Source organism: Oncorhynchus mykiss, chromosome 1 (genome assembly GCF_057628025.1).
Source record: "Oncorhynchus mykiss isolate SJ-2025 chromosome 1, ASM5762802v1, whole genome shotgun sequence".
Taxonomy (NCBI): Eukaryota; Metazoa; Chordata; class Actinopteri; order Salmoniformes; family Salmonidae; genus Oncorhynchus; species Oncorhynchus mykiss.
The window spans coordinates 10,736,963-10,755,276 of record NC_143022.1 but is presented as its reverse complement, the minus strand read 5'-3'; the positions used below and the strand labels follow the sequence as shown (position 1 = coordinate 10,755,276).

At 42.9% G+C, this 18,314-nt stretch overlaps 2 protein-coding genes across 3 annotated transcripts in view; both read left to right on the top strand.

Moving 5' to 3' along the window:
* The window catches only part of LOC110532571 (actin-like protein 6A), a 758,238-nt gene that overhangs the window by 625,100 nt on the left and 114,824 nt on the right, over nucleotides 1-18,314 (top strand). The gene's annotated exons all lie outside the window — the stretch shown is intronic.
* The window catches only part of LOC110514871 (protein ANKUB1), a 30,837-nt gene continuing 28,878 nt past the window's right edge, over nucleotides 16,356-18,314 (top strand). The window contains 1 exon segment of the mRNA XM_090182230.1: nucleotides 16,356-16,424. Within this exon segment, the coding sequence (XP_090038356.1) occupies nucleotides 16,356-16,424 (69 nt within the window).

Sequence of the window (18,314 nt, the reverse complement as noted above, 5' to 3'; positions counted from 1 at the left end):
AACAGGGAGTACAGGAGAGGGCTCAGAACGCACCCTTGTGGGGCCCCAGTGTTGAGGATCAGCGGGGAGGAGATGTTGTTGCCTACCCTCACCACCTGGGGGCGGCCCGTCAGGAAGTCTAGTACCCAGTTGCACAGGGCGGGGTCGAGACCCAGGGTCTCGAGCTTGATGACGAGCTTGGAGGGTACTATGGTGTTGAATGCCGAGCTGTAGTCGATGAACAGCATTCTCACATAGGTATTCCTCTTGTCCAGATGGGTTAGGGCAGTGTGCAGTGTGGTTGAGATTGCATCGTCTGTGGACCTATTTGGGCGGTAAGCAAATTGGAGTGGTTCTAGGGTGTCAGGTAGGGTGGAGGTGATATGGTCCTTGACTAGTCTCTCAAAGCACTTCATGATGATGGAAGTGAGTGCTATGGGGCGGTAGTCGTTTAGCTCAGTTACCTTAGCTTTCTTGGGAACAGGAACAATGGTGTCCCTCTTGAAGCATGTGGGAACAGCAGACTGGTATAGGGATTGATTGAATATGTCCGTAAACACACCGGCCAGCTGGTCTGCGCATGCTCTGAGGGCGCGGCTGGGGATGCCGTCTGGGCCTGCAGCCTTGCGAGGGTTAACACGTTTAAATGTCTTACTCACCTCGGCTGCAGTGAAGGAGAGACCGCATGTTTTCGTTGCAGGCCGTGTCAGAGGCACTGTATTGTCCTCAAAGCGGGCAAAAAAGTTATTTAGTCTGCCTGGGAGCAAGACATCCTGGTCCGTGACTGGGCTGGATTTCTTCCTGCAGTCCGTGATTGACTGTAGACCCTGCCACATGCCTCTTGTGTCTGAGCCGTTGAATTGAGATTCTACTTTGTCTCTGTACTGACGCTTAGCTTGTTTGATAGCCTTGCAGAGGGAATAGCTGCACTGTTTGTATTCGGTCATGTTACCAGACACCTTGCCCTGATTAAAAGCAGTGGTTCGCGCTTTCAGTTTCACGCGAATGCTGCCATCAATCCACGGTTTCTGGTTAGGGAATGATTTAATCGTTGCTATGGGAACGACATCTTCAACGCACGTTCTAATGAACTCGCACACCGAATCAGCGTATTCGTCAATATTGTTATCTGACGCAATACGAAACATATCCCAGTCCATGTGATGGAAGCAGTCTTGGAGTGTGGAGTCAGCTTGGTCGGACCAGCGTTGGACAGACCTCAGCGTGGAAGCCTCTTGTTTTAGTTTCTGTCTGTAGGCAGGGATCAACAAAATGGAGTCGTGGTCAGCTTTTCCGAAAGGGGGGCGGGGCAGGGCCTTATATGCGTCGCGGAAGTTAGAGTAACAATGGTCCAAGGTCTTTCCACCCCTGGTTGCGCAATCGATATGCTGATAAAATTTAGGGAGTCTTGTTTTCAGATTAGCCTTGTTAAAATCCCCAGCTACAATGAATGCAGCCTCCGGATTAATGGTTTCCAGTTTGCAAAGAGTTAAATAAAGTTCGTTCAGAGCCATCGATGTGTCTGCTTGGGGGGGGATATACAGTGCCTTGCGAAAGTATTCGGCCCCGTTGAACTTTGCGACCTTTTGCCACATTTCAGGCTTCAAACATAAAGATATAAAACTGTATTTTTTTGTGAAGAATCAACAACAAGTGGGACACAATCATGAAGTGGAACGACATTTATTGGATATTTCAAACTTTTTTAACAAATCAAAAACTGAAAAATTGGGCGTGCAAAATTATTCAGCCCCCTTAAGTTAATACTTTGTAGCGCCACCTTTTGCTGCGATTACAGCTGTAAGTCGCTTGGGGTATGTCTCTATCAGTTTTGCACATCGAGAGACAGAAATTTTTTCCCATTCCTCCTTGCAAAACAGCTCGAGCTCAGTGAGGTTGGATGGAGAGCATTTGTGAACAGCAGTTTTCAGTTCTTTCCACAGATTCTCGATTGGATTCAGGTCTGGACTTTGACTTAGCCATTCTAACACCTGGATATGTTTATTTTTGAACCATTCCATTGTAGATTTTGCTTTATGTTTTGGATCATTGTCTTGTTGGAAGACAAATCTCCGTCCCAGTCTCAGGTCTTTTGCAGACTTCATCAGGTTGAAGTCCATTCTTCCAGAATGGTCCTGTATTTGGCTCCATCCATCTTCCCATCAATTTTAACCATCTTCCCTGTCCCTGCTGAAGAAAAGCAGGCCCAAACCATGATGCTGCCACCACCATGTTTGACAGTGGGGATGGTGTGTTCAGCTGTGTTGCTTTTACGCCAAACATAACGTTTTGCATTGTTGCCAAAAAGTTCAATTTTGGTTTCATCTGACCAGAGCACCTTCTTCCACATGTTTGGTGTGTCTCCCAGGTGGCTTGTGGCAAACTTTAAACGACACTTTTTATGGATATCTTTAAGAAATGGCTTTCTTCTTGCCACTCTTCCATAAAGGCCAGATTTGTGCAATATACGACTGATTGTTGTCCTATGGACAGAGTCTCCCACCTCAGCTGTAGATCTCTGCAGTTCATCCAGAGTGATCATGGGCCTCTTGGCTGCATCTCTGATCAGTCTTCTCCTTGTATTAGCTGAAAGTTTAGAGGGACGGCCAGGTCTTGGTAGATTTGCAGTGGTCTGATACTCCTTCCATTTCAATATTATCGCTTGCACAGTGCTCCTTGGGATGTTTAAAGCTTGGGAAATCTTTTTGTATCCAAATCCGGCTTTGAACTTCTTCACAACAGTATCTCGGACCTGCCTGGTGTGTTCCTTGTTCTTCATGATGCTCTCTGCGCTTTTAACGGACCTCTGAGACTATCACAGTGCAGGTGCATTTATACAGAGACTTGATTACACACAGGTGGATTGTATTTATCATCATTAGTCATTTAGGTCAACATTGGATCATTCAGAGATCCTCACTGAACTTCTGGAGAGAGTTTGCTGCACTGAAAGTAAAGGGGCTGAATAATTTTGCACGCCCAATTTTTCAGTTTTTGATTTGTTAAAAAAGTTATAAAATATCCAATAAATGTCGTTCCACTTCATGATTGTGTCCCACTTGTTGTTGATTCTTCACAAAAAAAGCTTTATAGTTTTATATCTTTATGTTTGAAGCATGAAATGTGGCAAAAGGTCGCAAAGTTCAACGGGGCCGAATACTTTCGCAAGGCACTGTATACGGCTGTGATTATAATCGAAGAGAATTCTCTTGGTAGATAATGCGGTCTACATTTGATTGTGAGGAATTCTAAATCAGGTGAACAGAAGGATTTGAGTTCCTGTATGTTTCTTTCATCACACCATGTCTCGTTAGCCATAAGGCATACGCCCCCGCCCCTCTTCTTACCAGAAAGATGTTTGTTTCTGTCGGCGCGATGCGTGGAGAAACCCGTTGGCTGCACCGCCTCGGATAGCGTCTCTCCAGTGAGCCATGTTTCCGTGAAGCAAATAACGTTACAGTCTCTGATGTCCCTCTGGAATGCTACCCTTGCTCGGATTTCATCAACCTTGTTGTCAAGAGACTGGACATTGGCAAGAAGAATGCTAGGGAGTGGTGCACGGTGTGCCCGTCTCCGGAGTCTGACCAGAAGACCGCCTCGTTTCCCTCTTTTTCGGAATGTTTTTTTTGGGTCGCTGCATGGGATCCACTCCGTTGTCCTGTTTGTAAGGCAGAACACAGGATCCGCGTTGCGAAAAACATATTCTTGGTCGTACTGATGGTGAGTTGACGCTGATCTTATATTCAGTAGTTCTTCTCGACTGTATGTAATGAAACCTAAGATGACCTGGGGTACTAATGTAAGAAATAACACGTAAAAAAACAAAAAACTGCATAGTTTCCTAGGAACGCGAAGCGAGGCGGCCCGCGAAGCGAGGCGGCTACACCCTGTGGCCACGAGGGATGAAAGAGAGAAGAAGAGGGGATGTGCAGGGAAGGGATGTGAGGAAGATGAGAGTGGGGATCAGAACAGCAACCAATGGAGGAGCAGAGTCCCGCTCCCGCCCATTTCCAGAGACACCAATCTCAGACCTGTGTTTGCCTCGCCAAACTCCGCCCAGATACTCACCACCTCACTGGAGGCCTTTTCTCTCCACTGCGACCGCACACCCAGAGAAAACGCCATATACTGTTTGGCCTTGGCCAGGTTAGTCCAGGTTTAAATGGCAGCTACGGTGAATATGAATATTTCTCTGGAGGTTTCTTATGAAAGGTGTGAATACTGTCAGAAGAAGCCTCCTATAATCAGTGGTGGTGGGGGGGGGACACATGTAAAAGCTGTTTACACACTTTTTATTTTATTTTGTTCAAGCATTTACCCACCTTTTGTGGAAGATGCATTGAAAGTAGAGGGAGCGTTACTTCTTTAATCCTGAACGACAATCAGCATTTACCAGTCAATGTTTTTACCACTACATCACTGCCTATGATATACCCTTATCCTCCCTGAATAGATTTCAGTACAAACAAATCATGAGCCAACCATCATGCTTAGAAGGTACATAATCAAATCAACTCAAACTTTATTTGTCACATGCGCTGAATACAACAAGTGTAGATCTTTCCGTGAAATAGTTTACTTACAGGCCCTTAACAAACAGTGCAGTTCAAGAAGAGTTGAAGAGAATATTTACCCAATAAACTAAAGTAACAAATAATAAAACATTTGAACTTGTCCGGTGGCCATTTGATTAATTGTTCAGCAGTCTTATGACTTTGGGTTAGAAGCTGTTATAGGTTTACCCTAACAAGTCCTGAAACAAATCATGAGCCAACTATCATGCTTAGAAGGTATATAGTGTCAGTCTTATTGGTTCACCCTAACAAGTTGTTTCAGTATGGGGAGAGGATAGGATGTAAGGGCGCTTCATTAATGTATTGAGGCCATTACATATACAGTATTTCACAATGCTAGGACACAGATTTGGTCTCCTAACCTTGTTCTGGTTGATTGACTCTCTAACAGTGCCTTCACACAGAGACCATGGTTGCAGCAGCTGAATGTAGCGTGGACTCTGTCCAGGAGGAGTGCTCAGCACATTGGGTAGACACCAGGATCCTGGTCATTAGGCAGATTAAACATACTGAAACAAGGAGGGACAACCTGAAATTGTCCAAAAAGGAACTCTTATTTGAGTTTTTATTTTTTACAGTGAACAAGATGAGACTTTGGAACGGATGATGCCTGAAACAATGCGGACGACTTAGAATTTTGTTCCTTTGGATGAGGCTTATAGATATAGTCAGTACTGTGTTTGATTTGTGTGCAGAAAGTTTACAACGGCAGGCAGTGGATTCTCAGTCATTCCTCTCAAGTAACAAAAAACGTATCATATTTCACTGGCTATTTGTAGTAGCCAAATGTGAATGGAATTATTATTATTCTAGAATCATTCAGTTGACTGAATGTGACTATGTGGTTGTACTGTATGTGATTGTACTGAATGTGACTATGTGGTTGTGCTGTATGTGATTGTACTGAATGTGACTATGTGATTGTACTGAATGTGACTATGTGGTTGTGCTGTATGTGATTGTACTGTACGTAATTGTAAGTGTTTGACATGGGTCTAATTGAGGCTCCAACCCCCTGCCTTAAAACTCTTTTATTAAGATGTGGATCATTATTGCTCATATGAGTCTGTGCAGTGTCAAAATAATAAATTCTTATTTACAATGATGGCCAAACCCGGACGACGCTGGGCCAATTATGCAGCACCCTATGAAACTCCCAATCACTTGGGAGTGGGAAGGATACCAAATCCAATATCACACACTTCTTCCTTAGTATTCTGAGAACTGTCAGATAGCTGTGAGAGCTATGAGTGGATCGTGGACCCATGCATAAATGATAACTTTACTGTAACTCAGTGGGGCAAGTAGAACATCCGGGTTAGTGTATGTGCATTATCTGGACAGTTGATTGTCTTTGTCTCAAAGCCTTTCCATTTCTGGGGTATTGAAGAAGCTTCTGATCTCAACCTTCTTGACAGGTAAGAAACACTTGGTTAGTGTATGTGTCTTATCCAATGGGTTGTCAGGTGAACGTTGAAGATGCTTCTTGGAGGTGATCTAATGATGTCATTGAATCGATGTCATTGAGTTGCTCACTGGACAAGACAATTATTCACTGAAAATTAAATCTGTCTTTCATTTCACTTATGTTGATACTTGATTGGCTATTTGCTGTCTTTTGAAAATACAAAAATAAATATAACTGTTTTATGAAACACTTGTAGACATTCATTGTTTTCAAAATCATATTTTCAGCAAAACAGATACATACGTTTACAATATGACATCAAATCAAATAAAAATGAAGTAAGTGATATGTAAATGATTGGCAAAAGGCTCCAACCACCCAAGTCATAGACTGTTCACTCTGCTACCACACGGCAAGCGATACGAGAGCACCAAGTCTGGGACAAAAGGCTCCTTAACAGCTTCTACCCCCAAGTCATTAGACTGCTGAACAGCTTCTACCCCCAAGTCATTAGACTGCTGAACAGCTTCTACCCCCAAGTCATTAGACTGCTGAACAGCTTCTACCTCCAAGTCATTAGACTGCTGAACAGCTTCCACCCTCAAGTCATTACACTGCTGAACAGCTTCTACCCCCAAGTCATTAGACTGCTGAACAGCTTCTACCCCCAAGTCATTAGACTGCTGAACAGCTTCCACCCCAACTCATTAGACTGCTGAACAGCTTCTACCCCCAAGTCATTAGACTGCTGAACAGCTTCTACCCCCAAGTCATTAGACTGCTGAACAGCTTCTACCCTCAAGTCATTAGACTGCAGAACAGCTTCTACCCCCAAGTCATTAGACTGCTGAACAGCTTCCACCCTCAAGTCATTAGACTGCTGAACAGCTTCTACCCCCAAGTCATTAGACTGCTGAACAGCTTCTACCCCCAAGTCATTAGACTGCTGAACAGCTTCCACCCCCAACTCATTAGACTGCTGAACAGCTTCTACCCCCAAGTCATTAGACTGTTGAACAGCTTCTACCCCCAAGTCATTAGACTGCTGAACAGCTTCTACCCTCAAGTCATTAGACTGCTGAACAGCTTCTACCCCCAAGTCATTAGACTGCTGAACAGCTTCTACCCCCAAGTCATTAGACTGCTGAACAGCTTCTACCCCCAAGTCATTAGACTGCTGAACAGCTTCCACCCCCAACTCATTAGACTGCTGAACAGCTTCTACCCCCAAGTCATTAGACTGCTGAACAGCTTCTACCCCCAAGTCATTAGACTGCTGAACAGCTTCTACCCCCAAGTCATTAGACTGCTGAACAGCTTCTACCCCCAAGTCATTAGACTGCTGAACAGCTTCTACCCTCAAGTCATTAGACTGCTGAACAGCTTCTACCCCCAAGTCATTAGACTGCTGAACAGCTTCTACCCCCAAGTCATTAGACTGCTGAACAGCTTCTACCCCCAAGTCATTAGACTGCTGAACAGCTTCCACCCCCAACTCATTAGACTGCTGAACAGCTTCTACCCCCAAGTCATTAGACTGCTGAACAGCTTCTACCCCCAAGTCATTAGACTGCTGAACAGCTTCTACCCCCAAGTCATTAGACTGCTGAACAGCTTCTACCCCCAAGCCATAAGACTGCTGAACAGCTTCTACCCCCAAGCCATTAGACTGCTGAACAGCTTCTACCCCCAAGCCATCAGACTGATGAACGTTAATTAAATGGCCACCTGCACTATTTGCATTGACCCCCTTTGTTATTGATGTATTTTTCTAATTGTTTTCCACTGACTCTCTTGAATTGGCTCGATGCACACTCACTACACTCTACCCACACATTCACTGTGACACTGACCGACTTTCACACTAGCTGCTGCTACTGTGTTTATTATCTATCCTGATTGCCTAGTCACTTTTACCCTTACCTACATGTACATACTGTATTACCTCAACTACCTCGCACCCATGCACATTGACTCGGTACTGGTACTCCTTGTATATAGCCTTGTTATTGTTATTGTGTTACTATTTAGAAAATATTTTCTTACTTTTTAACTCTGCATTGTTGGGAATGGGCTCGTAATAAAGCATCTCACAGTTGTTTTCGGCGTATGTGACCAATACGATTAGATTTTCATCTGAACAAATGAATGCTCTCGTTGTTATAATGAGGAATTTATTTAAATAAATGTGGTTTTCCTTGAAGATTTGAATGGGCTGAGAAAGCCTTTCGTGATGGATCTAGACAATCTGGTGAAAAGGGAGGGTTTGCGACTCTTCTCTTCAAGTGGGAAGGACGATGCGATATCATAAATTCCCTCTGGAGAAAAGGAGCCATGAGATTTTGTCATCGTCTCTGCAACGAAAGACCATCCAGCATGCCATCAATTTACATTTTTTCTCATTTATCAGACATCAGACAGACTTATCCAGAGAGACTTACAAGGAGCAATTAGGATTAAGTGCCTTGCTCAAGAGCACATTGACAGATTTTGCCTCGTGAACTCAGGGATTCTGAACCAGCAACCTATCGGTTACTGGCCCAACCTCTTAACCCACTAGGCTACCACCCAGCCCACAGTACAGTATGTCATAGGTAACAACTCAGAGGAGTACAACGTCTTTCCAAATGAATTAGTGGAATGGTAAAGGGATAATGTCTCAGTCTTGACTGAGCAGCAGCCTAAACAGCAGCAGGGCTTACCTGTAAAGTACACAGTAGGGGAAATGTTCTGAGGCTGGTACTCCAGAGACTCTTGAGGACAGAGGTTCTTACTAACATTCTTGGAACCCTGGTTGGTGGGAAAAGGCACATTAAAACAAACTGAAATGTTTTCGATATCTTAAAAGTACAGCATATCAACTGCAAAGAAGCAGTGCAATGCCATGACACAAAGAATCATATAAAAGGTCAACAGCAGTGTTATTCATGAAAGATGTATGTGTACTATACCTTTGTATTGAAGGTGAGGACCTGCTCTCCAGTACTGCTGATGGTATCCCTTTCCAAATCAAACACGCCTTCTACAATGTCAATGTCACGCTGGTAGCGGACTCAAAATAACATTTAGCAGTGGCTTTGGTGATCATTTGAAGAATGACCATGCAAGTAGAAGTCTTTGGATCGTTCTGGACTGAAACATCAAAGTTTATGTTTTCATACTCATCTGACCACTGTCTCAGGAAGCACTTCACTGTCTCTTCAGCAAATATCTGGAAAAGCTGAGAGGAGAGCTCCTTGGATATGGCACATTGTTCATTTCCCCATTTCAGCCTTGAAAGAATGGAGTCTGAAGCACTTTTGGCTGCTTCCAATGTTAAGACCTGTGGAGTGCTGTGGCTGTCCTGAAGGGCTATCACTTTATCCACCAATTCATGACTGAAAATGTGGATGGTCCAAGTGGAAATGATTTTTCTCAATTTCCTAACAGCAGATCGGAGGTCGTCAGGATGAGAAGCACCCTGTCCATCTTCCTGTGTGTTCTCAACACTTTCCACCATAATGTCCACTACCACCCCAGCAGCTTGCCTGACTTTGTCCACAAAGGTTACAGGAAGTAAGTCCTCTGTGTGAAAGAAGTCCTCAATGATTGTGTTTCTAACAATGGGAAAGTCAATCTGAGCAGGAAACTCAGTGGGGATGGGAGTCCCGGGTAAAGCAAAGTGCCATTTCGACTGCCTTAATTTTGAAGTAGGTGTTAGAGAGATAGAAGAGCGTGAAGAAGAGGTATTTCTTGTATTTTGGCCGTCAGCACTCCTACAACGGATCGTGTCAATATCCTCCAGCATGGATCCTGAGAGCTCAGTGGTTTTAGGTAGTAATTTGTGCGGAATGTCCACACAGGCATCGTTTCCACCAGGTGTAACACTGCTCTGGTTGACCTCAAGATGGCCGAGACTTGCTCTTTGTGATGCAGGACTGCTTTGATATGTAAAGATTTGGATTGAACCAAGTGTTGTGTCTGATCTTTGAAGATCTTTTCTGAGAAACTCCGTAATCTTACTTTGCAGACTGTAGTAGATTTTACGAGCAACAGACCAGATTCTTTTCTCAGAAACCTGTCCAGTGGTGAGCAGGGAGGTTCCAGATACCATGTCAGATGATTGGGTGGTCTGGGTGAGCTCCTGCTGGTCTTTCACCATGGTTTGTATAATATCAGTAGATGTGGTGGATGTAGATACAGACTGGAGGTACTTATCTGTTGTACCTTCCTCCACAATGTTAAATGATCTAGAGAGGACCTCACTCACTCCTTTCTCAGCTTTGGTTTGGAACTCATGACTAGAACGTTTTTGGAGGCTCTTTGTTGAAAGACTGTGGGAAGATGCAATGCCTTTGGAGGCAGCAGTGCTGCAATTTAGACTTACTGGAGAGGTTCGCTCAGGAGAACCTTGGAGACGTTCAAACATGTCTTCACATGGTGTTGGGGACCTTGACAAGGAGATGTCCTTCAGCTGAGACAGAACACCACCTACCAATATGTTGACCTCAAGGGACATATCAGATATTTTCTTTCCTACTGTGGAGAAGCAAGGTGCATTTGATGCCTGATCCTCGCATGAGGTCAAGATTGTTGAAATTACCTCTTTGGTACTATTGGTCAGTAGAGCCTCGTCTGTTTCAGTCCAGAGAAGTTTTGAACTCTCGCTGACACCCCTGTGTAGAGCCACTTCAAGGTTCAAACTGTGCAAGTGAGGCACACTCTTACTAGCTTGCCTCAAGTCCTGGCTTGCCAAACAAATGTGCTCCTTAGTCTCAAGATGTCCAGAGTCCTCTGTGGGTATATGACTAGACATTCTGCTCAGCATGTCTGACCTCCGCTGATGAATGATGAAGTCCTTTAATGTCTTCTGAATATTGTTATATAAACTAGAGGTAGCAGACCAGATCCTGCTCTGTAGCTTTTGTGCATTTTCCTGGAGGTCAGGTTCTCTCTCCTCTACTTCTACAGGTTGCGCCAAGCTCTGCAGGTCTTCCACAAATGTTTCAATGATGCCAAAGGCAGCAGAATCCGCACAAATATCCTTTGACCATGTGTACTGGTTTTGTATGGAACAAGACCTGGATGCTACAGAATAAGCAGGCTGTGCACTAGTTAAGCTACTGGTGGACTTTTTAACTAGGAACTCACTCACTGCTTGAGTGGCATTTCTCTTAAATTCCTCACTTGAGAGTTTTCTAATACAATCTAACAGACTGGTCAAAGAAGCTGTGGCCTTACTTCTGCTGTCCTCAATTTGACAGGGGAACTCACATACTATTGGTGATGAGGCCCTGGAATGGGCAATATCCCCAAGCTGAGCCAGAACACCCTCTACAAATTTCTCTCTCTCAATAGAGAAGCCTGATCCTTTTTCTCCAACAGTGTACAGGGGGTCCTCCTTTGACATCTCAGTGTTGTACAAGACCAGAAGCTCTGAGATGACTTCTTTGGTGCAAGTTGTCAGAAGGAGCTTGCTTTCTTCTGACTCTGTTTTTGCCCAAAGAAGTTTTGAGCTCTCACTTAGGCCTCTTTGTAAAGTAACTGCACCAGTGGACTCTGGCAACTAAGGCTCACTCTTACTGGGCCTCTATTTCATGTCTAAGCAAGGAAGTGGAACTGTCTCCTTAAACTCAGAATTTGTGATGTTGTCATCAGATGTGACAATGCTCTTTAGGGCAAATCTCTGAAGCTTGTCGAAATAATCTTTCAAGTTGTTTTGGATGCTGTGGTAAATGTGAACAGCAGCAGACCAGGCACTCTTCTGTTGGGGACTCTCTTCAGATTCAGCCAAGGACTTCATATCTGACACGAAAGTCTTAACAACTACTGACGCTGCTGAGCCCACTGGGTGAATTGACTCTGTCTTTACAATGCCAGACAATGTTTGACCTGATACAGCACCTGTTAACTCAGACTGAATGACTGAACTAGGAAAGCTCAAACTACTGACTTTTTTTGTCAAGAACTCCACTCACTGCTTGTATTGCTGATGTTTGAAACTCCCGGCTAGAGAGTTTTTGGATGCTCTTAGATGTGAGCGTGCAGGAGGAACCAGATTCACTAATATTGTAGCTGCTCTCGTATTTCCTAATCAGGGCATCAAGATCCTCAATGAAGCCAACATGCGATGCCAAAAACGTGATCTTGTCCTTCAGATCTTCCAGCAAATTCTGTTCGTTCTCGTCAACAAAAGCCACCATTGTGTCAGAGATGGTGGTCATGACTTGCCCTGTTAGACTCTTGCTCTCTTGGTCAACTTTTTCAAGTTTAAAAGCCAGCTCTCTCACCATGCTGTCAGTCACCTTGGTCTGTGAGTCTCCCCATACCGGTGTCACTAGAGAGGTTTGACTTGCGGAGGCACTCTTAACGACCACTGATAAGGCCGACTTGACATCTTTAGCCAACTCTGCCATTACAGCAGGGGTTAGCATCATAGAGCCTGCACTTCCAGATGGAGAATTGGACATGCATGCAAGTTTGGAGAGAGAACATTGCAGGCTGTCCTGCACACAGGTGACAAGGGTGTCCTCTGAGACACCTAAGAGGACTTGTAGCGTCTCAGAATTGGTTGTTTTCTTCTGCACATCAGACAGAGAGGTTAGAGTCCTTGGGAAAAAAACCCGCAGAAATCATCAAAGTCAAACAAATAATATGTAAGGCTGTGATGCACATTCAGTGTGTCAAATACATCTGCACCATTGAAAACAATGAGGAAAACGCTGCTGTTTCTCTGAGAAAAAACCTTAGTGTGATGTCAGCCTAACTGCTTAATTTCTAAAGCCCAATAAAATGTATTTTGTATAAGTCATTTGCATTGAAACTGGCCTGTAGAGATCTATCTATCCTGGCAACATCTATCCTCTACAAAAATCAAAATTGCTATAAACTTCAAGTACTGTAACTTCTAATAACTTCAAGGACAGTTTGAAGAAATGTTAAAGGGAAATTTCTAAATGTTTCAACTTCATATTCATCATCTCCAGCACCACCCCAACATCAGCATATGTGAAAAACGGGCATTTCTATGTTTTGTAGTAAAAAAAGAAAGAGGAAGATAAGTGTTTTCTATGACATCATCAACCAATTAGTAGGCAATGCCTACTCATAATTGGTTAAAATCACACGATGCACACTGATGATGTCATTATAATCTACAGCTGAGCATTTAACCAACATTTTTGTTATTTTTCGGTTTTTAAACAATTAATTGACCGACGTCGTCTCAATTATTTGAATTCCATATAGTTAATTTTTTTCTTCTTCTGTGAGCTCGATGCTCAGTTTCTGTAGAGATAAATCAGATCAAGCACGAACTATGCAATGTAGTAGGGAGTTGTAGTTTCCAACAGGCCAATATTCTACATAGTTTAGCACAGAAAATATGGCAATTAATTCCCATAATCCATTGCACGCCCACTTGCTTGTCCACTCTGTGTGGAGCAGATACGGAAACCTCATTGACTGAGACGGAGAGACGAGAGAATGCATGAGAGAGATAAAAAGCAGTTGCGTTGCGAGGATTCTCTACCTGGAAATACATGACCTAAGTGATTGACAGTTGGTGTTCAGCGGTCATAAAAGTAGGTCTTATTTACTTAGAAGAACTACTAAAATAGTGATTTTGTCAGACAGGATAAGCAGCAGCTCTATAGAGATGAGTTGATGACTTGGAATGAAATAATAAAGTCATCAAATAAATATTTTATATGAGAAAGTAAATGATGGTTGATAAGTCATAAACAGTAATGGACAGTCACTACCATCATGGGACTTTTATTCATTGTTTTATTATGTGTTGTTACAGCATTCAACACACATAATCCATAGTGCATTCAATGTCTAAAAAAAGTATTGAAATCCAAAACCGTGATTATTTTTTTAATATTTGAATCGAAACCAAACCAACCTCAAAAAGCACTAATTTCTCAGCACTATTGGAAACAGTTACGTCCCTCTATATTTTTTTTACTACAAAGCATGGAAATGTGTAATTTTCACATATGGTGATGCTGGAGATGAATACGAAGTTGTTAAATTTCCCTTTAAGAACATACCTCATGGCCCCCTTGGGCAGGTAGCTTCCACTGCCCAGACTGCCCTTAGTCAGGTAAATCTCCTTGAACTTAAGTTGTGATTCCTGTTCTTCTTCCTCTTCCTCCTCCATACAGTTGGAGGAAGGGTAGGGAGTCGGGATACGAAAGCTATTGTAAGACTTTCGACTGCCTGGCCTCTTAGGTACACCAGCCTCAGTAAATCTCACGCGGGACTTGGTGTTAATCTTATCGTCTAACAGACTGGTGAGTGACGCTGTGAGAGACCTCTGTGACAATGGAGAAGAGGCAGCATCTTGGATGCCCAGTAGTTCGTAAAGACCTGGGATGATGATCTGCATCAGCTTGTCCGATAAAAACTGGACAATCCTCAGACACAAGCCGGCAAGCTGTTGTTTTGTCAGCTGTATTCCAGAAACAGAAGAAGTGTTTTAAAATGTTGCATAGTGCGTCTTTCAAAAGCTTATGAACAAGGTTAAACATTAGGCAGAGTTTTCATGGTAATCTGATTAAATTGTCAGTAACATGATCTTACCGGGTCAAACATGCCCTCACGAATCCCCCTCCATTGCCTGAAAACAATATTGTTATAAATGTTGTCATATCAGGATGCGTGGCAGAATAGTTTTTATTTAATTATTTGCCTGATCGTGAAGTTATACTTGCTTTGTGTCAGTTGTTTTGGCAAAATTGCAATGTGACAACTTTTCTAGCACTGAACATTTTTTTCAGATTGATCAGTTTCTAATTTAATCATATTTCCTTGAAGGTGTGATAGTACCAAAGAAAACAGAACATACTTCTCAGTTAGGTTTTGAAGGAAGTCCATAAGTGTCAGATGTTCCACATTGTTGAGCTTTCCCTCTTCTGTGGTTTCCATCACTGAGGTTGCTCTGCTCCTGGTAGAATTGCTCTGCTCCTGGTAGAAATGTAATTATATTGCAAATAATCAAACTTAATTAACAACAAATATCATACTGAAATAATTATTAACTGTTAAAGAGGGGAGGAGCATTGGCAACGTTGGGCCAATTAAACAACTGCAACACAACAGAGATGGTTGTGGTACGTCAACATTGCCAATGATAGCATCACTGAAATGACAAGGTCAACTTACCATCTCATTGACAGCTTCAGAGGTCAGGTGGTCATCCATCACACAGACAGGCAGGTCTAGAGACTGGGACAAGGCTCTATGGTCATAACCAGGAGAGAATGGAAACATCAGAGCAGTCCCAATGGCAGAATCTAACCACTGTCTTCATGTCAAAGACTCACTCACTCATTTGCTTTGTCAAACCTACCCCTTAGAATGACTTCGATATTAAAAACCCAGGCTTTCCTAAAATGTTTACCTCAGCCAGTCTAGAACCCAGGTGTGTCTACAAAACACATGTACTCCTTCATAAGGTTCATGGCTTGCCTATTGTTTTATCCCAGTACAAGAGGGGCAACTGGATTCAGGATTAAACACAAGCAGTCTTTAAGGTATATCTTATTACAGTTTAGGCCTACCTTATTATTTTCTTCCATCTGGCACTATCATTTTAAGGAATGAAATCTGTTTTGTTGCTAGTATTATTAGTAACTGTAGGAAAATACAGCTGTAAAGTACAAGAATCAGCTACTTTCTGAAGGGCAGCCAAGCTCATAAGCAATTTAGAACCTACAGACAATTATGACAAAGTTGGAACGCATGATTGCATCACAAACGCCTTGTGATCACATGTTATTTTAGGGCGTGGCTCCGCATTCGTGACCGGTTCTCATATTTCTATTTCCCGGTATCCGTTAGTGCTGGAATTTGCGATTAATACTTTTCTCATGCCGAAACCGGATTAAATACATACCGGTAGTTAAATGACAAAAAATATGATATTCGCAATGTCATTAAGCAACAACAACAACAAAAACATAAATAGCTACTACAATTTCTAAACATGATTTTGTGGACCCACGACTAGACTTTATCTATGTTAGCTAGTTGCTAGCAATGCTAGTCAGCATAGGCTGCTACGTGATAAACAGTTCGCGTTAGCGAATTAGCTACCTAGCTAGCCAGCCTAACAAACTGTCAAATCCAATGGAAACCGATGCAACCCTGCTGCCAAATAAGGGCTAGCTCGATGACTCGATGACACTCTAACCACTAGGCTACTTGTCTTCATGAAGGGTTTCATGTGAGCCTGTTTGCATCCCTCCCAGCTGCCCACTGCATTGAGGCTAGGTAACACAGTGAGGTCCCCATGAGTTTCAACGCTTTAATAAGTGCTATCGTGCAGAAAAAGCGAATAAAATACTGGTTGATGAGCTAGCTAAGTTAGCAAGACGGGTATGACTGTTAACAGCGTGCATGCACAAATGCATGACGACACATTGTATCTCAGTGAAGCAGGCATGCAGAACGAGATCGCCCCACCAAGCCAGATAGTAGAGGGGTACAACAACGCCGGGACACAGAGGCATAGCTCATACAATTATATTTTGTTCCAGTCAATGACAATACATGTTGAAAAATAAATACCTGCGTGAAATATATGGCATCGCATGCTAGTGCAAAGATAGCTTGCATGAATTTTTTTTTAAATCCGGTGACCACTAGATGTCCTCGTATATCCACATTTAGATCAACTGTACTTGATTTTTCATCAGTGCTGTGAATGACAAGCCCACTGAATCTAGTTTAATAATCTTTATACTCAGCAGGTAGAGGCATAGGTACTTCAAATCAGTGCTTAATTTGAGCAGGATCATGCCAGAACAGGATCCGGCACCGTTCCGTTCTGGACTGTTTTGTTCCGGAACCTACTTGGCCGAATCCGGTACCTCTCGTGCCATGAAAAATAATTTTCACTTTTTGCTATGTAACAATTATAATAAAAGCGATCAAAGTTCATTCGAGTTGCCTCTTCGTCAATTATCCTGCCCCCTCATCTCTCCAGAGTTGCACTTCATCATTTGTTTCCTTATAGAATCATAGCTGCATGAAGGGTTCTGGAGGAATTTTCTAAAGTTACGGAATTACTGCTGTCTGTTCAGAAATAAATGAAATCATTCAGAATAGCCTAATACGTCATGAGAAGCCCTATAATTTAGCTACAGAGGACCAATGGCCCCTGTTTTTAAATAGCCTAGCTGCGGATTGTAGCCCAATAACAAAGAATAGCCTACAGTCGGGAACGCGAGGCAAATCTGTCAGTGAAAAAACAGCAGGCAGACAAAACAGGCCTTTTGCAATATTTCAAATACAATCGAGGGAAAACACAGATTGAAAAGCAATGACTCTTGCTGAAAAGATAAGACTATGCTGTAGACTACCAAAATATTTGATCAAAACCCAAACATTGTTTTACAAAACAGAGAGAGGGAGAGATAGCCTTTTGACACGAGCGCATCGACAATCTCCAGCGAGTGAGCTGCGCATCATTGGGTGAGTCAGTGAAACTGGAAAGCATTTTTAGGACTAATTTCCTCCTCATATTGTAGCCTACTATATGTTTCTCCACAAACCTAGGCCTATAGACTATTGATGGATTCAAGACAAGGTCGTTTTTATTGATCTCAGATACTAAGTTTGTCAGTGTCAAAGTAGCCTGCCATTTCGATCATTTGTGCGGATTAAAAAAAGATAATGCCAAAGTCTCCAGTCATGTAAAAGGATGTAGAATTGCACGAAATGCGGTTTTAAAAAGGCCAACACTTTCCCGGACCCTAGGCTACTAAAAATGTTCCCCATGTGTTCACCTACTGTAAATGGCTCTACTCTACTGCTCTACCCAAATGTGATGATATGCGTTCAATGCTCTATTATAATAGGTGATCTTTTTTCTCATGAGTTCTGGTACCACAGAGCCCCCCCTCTGGCACCTCCCAATTTACAAATCAAGCTCTGCTTCAAATTTTTATTTTACAAGGCAAAAAACAAATTCTTATTTTCATTAAAGGCCTAGGAACAGTGGGTTAACTGCCTGTTCAGGGGCAGAATGACAGATTTGTACCTTGTCAGTTCAGGGATTTGAACTTGCAACCTTTCGGTTACCAGTCCAACACTCTAACCACTAGGCTACTTGTCTTCATGAAGGGTTTATGTGAGCCTGTTTGCATCCCTCCCAGCTGCCCACTGCATTGAGGCTAGGTAACACAGTCACCACAGATAAATCCATGATAACCAAAAACTTCAACAAGCATTTCTCAACGGCTGGCCATGCCTTCCTCCTGGCTTCTCCAACCTCGGCCAACAGCTCCATGGGAAAGGAAGATGATTCTAAGAAGCAATTTGTTCATTTGGCTGGTGTCAAGTAAAGTATGTGACTAGTACTT